The sequence below is a fragment of the Ascaphus truei genome, chromosome 5 (assembly GCF_040206685.1).
Source record: "Ascaphus truei isolate aAscTru1 chromosome 5, aAscTru1.hap1, whole genome shotgun sequence".
Classification (NCBI taxonomy): Eukaryota; Metazoa; Chordata; class Amphibia; order Anura; family Ascaphidae; genus Ascaphus; species Ascaphus truei.
Genome location: NC_134487.1, coordinates 49,420,195 through 49,429,550, shown reverse-complemented (window position 1 = coordinate 49,429,550; position 9,356 = coordinate 49,420,195). Strand labels below are relative to the sequence as shown.

General features: G+C 36.6%; 1 protein-coding gene across 3 annotated transcripts in view; it reads right to left on the bottom strand.

The window, feature by feature from the left end:
- Window positions 1–300: 300 nt before the first annotated feature.
- The window catches only part of TAFA5 (TAFA chemokine like family member 5), a 1,111,160-nt gene continuing 1,102,104 nt past the window's right edge, over window positions 301–9,356 (bottom strand). For all 3 annotated transcript variants that reach the window (XM_075599798.1, XM_075599801.1, XM_075599799.1), the window contains one exon: window positions 301–2,973. Coding sequence is in view for 1 of the 3 variants with exons in the window: in XM_075599801.1 (XP_075455916.1) it covers window positions 2,965–2,973 (9 nt within the window). In the remaining 2 variants the exon portion in view is untranslated. The remainder of the gene's footprint in view (window positions 2,974–9,356) is intronic.

The window sequence follows — 9,356 nt, the reverse complement described above, 5'->3', positions numbered from 1 at the left end:
AAAAGTAAGCCCCCTTGTTTCCTTTTCTTTTTTTATGCATGTGCTTCTCTTGTGAGTGGGTGATCTAACATGTAGATCCTACTCAAATCAGGACCAGTGTTCTGCTTCATCTCTGACGGTAAATGTCAATAAAATAAATAATTCCAAAGTTTTTCACGTTTTACAAATTTGACAACCAGTGGAACAGTTAAGCGTTTATGTGCTGCAAAGGCATAAATAGAGCCTGTTTCATACAAAGACCCCTTTATTTAGACAGAAATGTCATTAGCGACGTTGTGTGTTAGCGAACAAAAGGCTCAATAAAAAAAAGGAGTTGTCTTTATTTTTATAATTTAGCTATACCAACACAACAGCGAATACTTTAAAGCAATAAAAAAAATGGAACACCTTAAACTGCTTTTGAGTGCATAAAATATGACTGCGCCACTCCATTTATGTAAGTTAACCCCTTCATCCCTGAGTTTTAGAGCCTCCTCTGGTTAAGGTTATGTACATTTAAAAAGTGTTGCCCAACATTGCAAAACATGGTGGATGGCCTCATATTTGAAGGTAATGTCACTTTTGTAGTGCTTCTATATCATAATATCACACGATTACAGCAAATTAAAACTAACTCTTTGAGGTGAAGGGGTTAAAACATGGTTAGAGTCAGGTGATTTCATAGCGATACCTGTTTAACACAATTTATCGCATGGCATTTTAACTAATAAGGGTGATAATTTGAAATGTAATCTGTCAAAAACACTTGGACTGTAATGATAATCAATGTTGGTCAAACTCAAAGGAACAAAAAGGAATTATGTAAAAATATATTTAATGTCATGATATGATAACTTAAACAATTGTAACAGCAGCCCTAAAAATAAAATGCTTTTTAAACCTAGAATTCATTAAAATCTATCCAATATTTTTATTTGAAAAACCTGCCATTGTCTAATATTGTTCCTTTTGTTCTTTTAGCCATAGACTTCAATTGTCTTCTGTCTTTTTAGCCTGTGGTACGCTATCTAAAGTAATTAACATATCTCATTTTGTTTAGTAAGACAGATCTAAAAACATGCAAAATAAATGGAAATTAAGGAGTTAAATGCAGTAGCTTTCTAGAAGAGAATTAAGAGATGTGTGTTGTTAAAATAAAATCTGCTAGGAAGACAGTATGCCAATTTGTACCACACTGGTATTTCTGAAGAGTACAATTGAGGGATTATCTTTCATTCCATGGGCCCTAAATTCCACACAATCCAATTTAATGTAAATGCTCACTTCATGAAACGGAGAGAATAATAAAAAAATAGGTTTCTAAAGATGAGGTAAAACAGTAAATCTTATACAGCATATAGGTGGTATCTATCAAGGTACAAGTAGTCATTTCCATGTTGTGTATAATTTATCAAGCATGAGATTTATTTATGGGATCTCCATCAATAATTGCAATGTAATTGTGACAGAAATCTCAGAATAGTACAATAAAATATGTTTGATAAATTCATACTGTACGACATTTAGAGAGTCACCTCAGCAAATTAAAAGACGGTGTGTACCTTGATATATACTCCCATCGACTGTAAAATATGGGAATTCCGAAGAAGGGCGGGGACGTAATTCAATGTGAAAAAGCAATGCAGAAAAGTTTTACACTATTGTTACCAGTACGCAAAGACCAAAAAAAAAACTGCCTTTCAACAGTGCAATGGTTGAATGCATTTATATTATATAAACATTATTCTTTGCTTTTTCTACAGAGTCCTCTCTGGTCATGCTTTACATCCAAAACGTCCCAATGGAAGAAAGCAAACTACACTGGTGGCTTCAGAGACAACTGAAGTAATAAACACAATTTAACTCTCTGCCATTTCGCTGGCAGAGTTATCACGTTAATTGTTAAATAGGTTTTTCTACAAATATACAACATATAAAAACTGTTAAATATATAACTTTAGGCTTTTCAAAATACATTTAATGATCTCTTTCAAACAAGTGTTACTTTTTTTTTCTTAAATTTTCTTTCTGGTGCTAAATGGTGTATTGAATGAGGCCACAGATGACCAAACATGCTCTTTTGCAAATACTGTTTTATCCAATTTCAACTATCAAAATGGAACTGTAGAAGAGGCATATTTTACTGGTTAAAACTGAAAATGATTTTTAGTTTGAGAAAGTCAATCTAAGTACAGAGGAATAAAGATATCATTAAGACAGTTTCTGTGTTGTGAAATTTGTTTTAAAACAGAAGCTGTTATTTTTTCTCCATGCTCCATTAGGTTCCTTAGATGTACTTTTGAAGAGCTATTTTCTGCATCAGCTTTACTGCAGTTGTCCATAAAGATGTCCACTGGAAAGTAAAATTCCAGCTTTGTAACTGCTGAAATCATGTCTGTTGTTAAATCATAAGTAAGCACTCATGTCCTTTGTGAAAACTGTTACATTTAAACCCAATAGGCTTATTAGGTCTGTGTCCGTTTTAACATAGGCTTTGCTCTTTGGTCTATTGTGTAAATATCCAACATATAAGAAAATAAAAGCAATTCAGACAGTCCAGGGCACAAGAAGTCAATATTGTTTGCACCTCAGTCCTCCAGTAGACAAAACAGTCTTCTTTCTAAGGCTGATTGAGATGAATACTCTTCATAGTGGCAGAATATTCAGATTCAAACAAGTCGGTAACATCAAGTCCAGCAGTGGTGTACAACGTACTGTAGATGAAATGTTAACCATGAACTGTATTGCTAATGCCCAAGCATATCTCATATCAACATATTCCTTAGTCCAGCAATCCTTTACATGGAAGGACACAGTTTAGCTCATAATGTAGAGAAATGATGCTGTCTTTTATGAGATACAGGGAAACAGACGAAGTAGATGACATACAACAGATGATGATCCACAGCAGTGAAATTGTCTAAAGTATGTACTGTAGCTCTCGCAAGCTTCAACTGCTTCTGCAGGGTTCTGTTCTTGCATTTGTCAGGAGACCTGTGGATCAATAAAAACACACACAGTAAGTCAATATTTTACTTTCAAGTCTCTATTGTTCTCTTTTAAATGTAACCTTTAGTAAGTATGCTCTGATCTCAAAGGAACCGATAATGGACTAAACAATACTCATTCTGACTGAAAAATGTTCTTACAAAATAAAACATGCAGATAAGTACTATCAGTATCAGTTATATTGTTGAAAGAAAGACTCAAGAACACTATTGAAAGACATTAATGTTATTCCATTTTTTTCTAAATGGTGTTTTCTTCCACTGTTTACAGATGGTAGAAAACTCTACTGCCTATTTTGTAGTAGCAATTGTATTTGTTTATTTTTTAGTAATGTACATTTTATGTAGACATTTAAAAATAGACATTTTGTATATGCAAAGGCTTAATTTAATATAAAAACAACAGTATAGTGCTAGTTAGTTCCTATTGTTTTTAATAGAATCTGTAATTGTATTGAAATGGAGATTAAACTAGTATTATAACAGATTAAATAAAGTGCTGTCTTTTGATTTGCTTAAATCAGAAACTGTACCAAAGATTCAATAGTGGAGGCAAAAACTTAATTAAAACATTCTAAGGCTGCGCTTAAAGCGCTGGCAATAGCGACGTTGCGTCAAAACAAGTGCGCTTACAGTAAGCACGGCGCGATAGAGCGATGGCTTAGTCGCGATCGCTGGAAGTCATCTCATTTAGATTTTTCCAGCAACCGCAGCCTGATGTTGCCGTCGCCGGCATTATAAGCGTAGCCTAAGAGAGTATAATATTTATAATATATTATATTTTTGTAGCGCATTTAATTTAGACACTGGTTTCTATTTCAGATACTCATGCAGTCATCTTTGAGGTGTAATTGTGGTATCACCTTTCTGGTGTTTGAATTAGCATGCCAACCTTAAAACAGAGGGGAGAGCATGTAAGGGGTGAAGAGAGATGGGGACAGTTTAAGGGGGCATGAGAGAGGGGGAAGAGTGTAAGGGGGAAAGAGAGGGAGTGTGAGGAGGAGAAAGTAAGGGGAGGAGAGAGAGGGGAGAATATGATGGGGAGAGAGCATAAAGGGGGAGAGGGAGAGAGAATAAGGAGGAGAAGGAGAGAGTGTAAGGGTGGAAGAGGGAGGGAGTGTAAGGTGGGAACAGAGAGGGGGAAATGTGAAATGGGGAAGAGAGAGACGAACAAATGGGAGGGACGGACGGACGGGGGAGGGAAACATTGACGGGGGGAGGGGGGAGAGTGTTGGGTTTCCTCAGAATTTCACAATCTAATTATAGGTTTCCTTAACCAAAAAGGTTGAAAACCACTGTAGTAGACGGTACGAGGCAACAATATATCTTATTAGCATTATGACGTCATCTCTTTGATAGTAGCATTCTCTTTTACAGCCAATGATCCCAAAGTAAAAAGGTTATTTATTTATAAAATGTTTTACTATGAAGTAATACATTGAGAGTTACCTCTCGTTTTCAAATATGTCCTGGGCCTAGAGTTATGATGACAAATACATGGTTACAAATACATAGTTACATTAAGTGAACAGGGTTATACATTATATACAAGATATTGCATGCGCAGTAAGAACAATAACATATCCAATTAAAAGCACAAACTGAAAATACTGAATTATTTAAAAAAACTTTAAAAATATACCTTTTAACCAATAATCTGTGTTAATAATAGATCTACTGTTCTTGTTGTCTTGCTCAACAAAAAGAGGTTTTCCAGAATTATTAAAACCTTCTTCTCTAAATCAACCCAGATTAGCATTTCCCATACCCCAGACTAAGATGTACTGTATGGTGGCTGACTGAGACTTGAAGCTTGAAGGTAATACGGTACATTAAGGAAGTAAGACCCAACCCATCTAAGCTCTTGTGGCCTAAGAAAGGGACCACTAGCAGAGTTATTCATTCAATTGTGTGCAAATGCATGCAATATTAAAGTTTAATGGATAACCCCCATGGTGTTTTGTTGTGCAAGATAAAAGCTAGATTTGTTCTCTGCAGCAGCAAAATCAATCTGCTTAGAACTGTTACTAGTTTAGTGTCAAAAAGGAAAAATAATTGGGAGAATGGTGATCGTGACACTATTTACAATGATGAAGCATATTTATACCCTTCCTAAAAAAAATTTATTACGTTTCTTGAGATATGGAAAATTCTCGTTGAAACGTGTATTGTAAAATTTGATTATAACAGATGAATCAGATTGATTGCCTATAGTAGGAAGTCCTATACAGAAGCAGGTGCAAAACGGTAGACTATAGAGAACAGAGCAGTACAGACCCCAAAGAGAGGGTCAAAAGAACCCCATTATCATGCACTCAATGCCAAACATGGTTATTTAGGTCACCAAAGGCCCTTAGGATATTGATATAAGGGCCTTTGGTGACCTAAATAACCATGTTTGGCATTGAGTGCATGATAATGGGGTTCTTTTGACCCTCTCTTTGGGGTCTGTTCTACTCTGTATTGTAAGATTTGGCAACATGGATTCCAAAATATTGCATTCTGATATAATTCCAATAAAAGTAAAGTTTTGGTGCGGTGCTGGTAGCAGCTATGGCTGAGGTTTAAAGCTCCCACCCCACGATACATGGCCCACCCCAAGGAGGTCTATATTTCCAGAAGTAATGGTTTCCAGAGTTGAAATTAATGGGGTTCACCTCCAAAGACCCTCTGCTTCAATATGGTATAGAAAACTAAAAATAATAAAACATTGGATCATTGTAAGAGCTTCTCAGAGAGACACGGAGAGAGACTGCTTCTCTCTTCGCGACTCTTCTGTGCAGCTATTACAAGCTGTGTGGCCCGGGATGATTAACACTGCTTTAATTCTCCTGGGCCTCAATATGTACTGCCGCACACAGGCTGCAGATTTCAGTCTGTTGATTTGCCCCTATGCTGGCAGTAAATCTTACTACATCTGTATTGAAATGCTTCATTTAAGAGGTGAGTTTTAAGGTTTGACTTAACGGTGAGGAGAGAACTTGCTGGGTTTCTAATGAGTTTGAGGGAGTTCCACAGATAAGGGGCAGTGGGGGAAAAAGGTTTAAGACAAGTGAGATGTACAGGTGAAAGGAGTGGAAAGGATATAGTTATGGGTAGAACGCAGGAGATGAGCAGGGGCATGATGAGATATCACAGTTGTATTGTAGGGAGCAGCAGATGAGTAGAGAGCATTGAAAGTAAGGAGGAGAACTTTGTAGGTGATCCAAAATTTGACAGGCAGCCAGGAGGGGGATTTAAGAAGGGATTATTCTGGAAGCAGAATTTTAGATAGACACTGTAGTAAAGGAGAAAGTTGTGAGATAGGCAGGCCTGTTAGCAGTATATTACAATAATCCACACGGGAGGGAATAAGGGCATGCATTAGAGTTTTAGCAGTAGATTGACAGAGGAAAGGGCAGATCTAGGCACTATTATGGAGGAAGAAGGGCCACATGTTATCCATGTCATAATTGTCAATGGAGAAGGAAAAGGAGGAGTGAAAGTTCACTCTTAGACAACGTGCTTCGGCAACAGGATAGATGGTAGTAAAATTTAATGTGATGGAAAAAGGGCATATTATGACAGGTTTAGGGGAAATATGAAGAGCTCAGTTTTAGATATATTACGTCTAAGGAGGTGGGGCATGATCCTACCAGTTATAGAGATAACACCTAAGGCCAAAAGAGTTGATGAGGTCACCAAGTGACAGTGTGTGTAGAGAGAAAAGGAGAGGTCCAAGAATAGAGCCTTAATGTACACCAATAAACAGATCAACAGAAGATGAAGATATCTTAGCAACAGAGACCGAATATGTGAAAAAAGTGAAGTACTGTTTAATGAGGACCAGGATATAGTCTTAGGGTAAAAGGGGACGATTGACAGCACTCTGATAGTGTTAAATTTATGCAATTGCAGGGTGCACGGAACAAAAGGGGACCCTTATTCCCCTGTATAATACTAACAAATATACGTAAGTACCAGCACTCACTGTCTAATAGCTAAATGATGAAAACAGTTGTAATGCAGAATAAACATTTAATAATAAACAGAACCAGAAATAAATCAAATGTGTTTGCATAAACCAGTATTACAAATGGGCATGTCACAAAGTGAGGGGTGGAGGGGGGGAAAGGCAAAGGGGAAAAAACATGAAACACAAGGAATATATACAAAAAACGGAGAACGGAAAGTATGCTAGGGGGGCGATGTTTCGAGGGACTACCTCTTCATCTGGCCCATTCCCCCTGGTCCAAAAGGTCCCAGAGGTATTTCCCTAAGCCTCCCTTCCCCTATAACTGGTCAAATCAGACACCCCTGAAAATAGATAGCAAACATACAGTGTAGGCTAAATACAGCTAAACAGCTAATAGCAGGGCAGCAAGAATCCACTAAAGTCAATGCCAGTAGTTCAAGTACCACAAGAAACTGTGTCCAATGGTACAGTAAAGGCTGAACACAGCTTGCAAGAAAGCAGCTTGCAAAGAAGCACCAGGAGTCCACAACAGTTAATTAAAGGTTAATGGGAATAGCAAATGAAGACAGTAATCAAACCCTCTGTGGCTCTGCTCCTTGTGGATTCTGAGAGGGTTTAGAATATGAAGAAGAGAGTGATCAATAGTATCATAGAATAGTAGGTAAAAAATGACCATGGAATTTTGCTTCATGTAGATCATTGACTACTTTAGTGAGCAGTCTCTATTGAGTGAGCTGTATGAAAGCCAGATTGTGAAGGGTCCAGGAGGGCATGTTAATTAAGAATGTTGACCATATGGGGAAACACAAGATGTTCTAGCAGTTTGGAGGCAAAAGGCAGGAGTGATACAGGGGTGGTAGTTAGTAAGGCACGTAGGGTGTTTTGAGAATAGGCTTGCCCACTGCATGTTAAAGGAGGAGGTGAAAAGCCAAAAAACAGGGAGGAATTTAAAATATGGGTGACAGTAGGGACTAAGACAGGAGAAAGAGTTCTGATAAGGTGTGAGGGGATGGGATCGAGAGGGCATGTGGTAGAGGGAGAAGAGAATCAGCGTAGAAATTTCTAACTCTCTAACAGGAGAAAAGGAGTAAGGAGTAGAAGGAGGTTTAGGTAGAAGCAGAGAAGGAATTTCATTGCACATAGCATCCACCTTGCCTTTAAAGTGGTAGGCAAAGGATTGACGAGAAGTGAAGGAAGGATTGTAAATGGGAGGAGAAAATCGAAGGAGAGAATCAAATACAGAGAAAATATGGCACAGATTGTATTTGTGAGTATTGATGAGTGAGTGAAAAGTAGCGTTGTATGGCCTTAGAGAAAGCCAAGGTAAAACAGGAGAGGAAAAACTTATAGTTCAGAAAATCAGCACGTGTGAGATTTCCCCCATAAAATTTCAGGAGTGAGTGCAATATTAGTGGTTGAGTACTGTAAATTTTTGGAGGTATAGTCAATGTCTAATTGCAAATTTTCATGAAAAAAAAGAAGGCTTTATTTATATTCGTTGTGATGTGAATAATTTCAATACAGAATTGGTAAAATAAAAATCTTTAAGATGTTTACTAATACTTACATAATAAAAATAAGTTTTTTTAAGAAACAAAACAACAAAAAATACCTTGTTTATAAATTAAGTAGTCCACGTTCATCTAAAATATATGGCTTACTCTAGCCTGGATACAGTACAGTATAATGCTGCATATCATACCCGTTACCAACATTATCTGTCATTAAAGTCAATGGCAATTGGACCAGGATTGGGGTGTGGTACCCCGGATGGTGGATTAGTGAATCCCAATTTAAAAGTCACAGTTGACATATAGTATCCATTGATACATTCAAGAAATTATTTTTGTCCAGTTTATTTTCTTGTTCTACGTGTGGTCGTGACAAGCGCAGTGAAATATATAAATGTATTACCTAGCATGTTGTAGGCAACATACAGTAAATTCACAAAGGGCCACTAACTGTTCTTTTATCCAGAAAATACTACTTCCCTTATTTTTTCCTCATTAATTCAGAAAGGTACACAGGTGAATGAACAGGGTGAACTATTGATGTAATGTATATTTCATGTTTTTCACATGATTTTATTAATCACGACAGATTTATTTCTTACCTAAATAGCTAGCAAGTGTACAGTATAATGTAAAGACTATGTTACTAAAAAAAGTAAATTGCAATAAGAAAATCTAACTTCATTTGTGACCTTAAAATACTGATTCAGCTTTCAAGAGCTAAAATGAAAATTGAACATAAATATATTCTTCAAGCTAATGAATGTTATATTTATATTTAGATAATTTGTATTCAACTAGCCATATTGGTGGTCTTAACATATTGTTATCAGTATTATGACTGTTCACTTATAAGGAATGTAGTACAGAACCATAAATCATCAATATCATAATTTATTTATT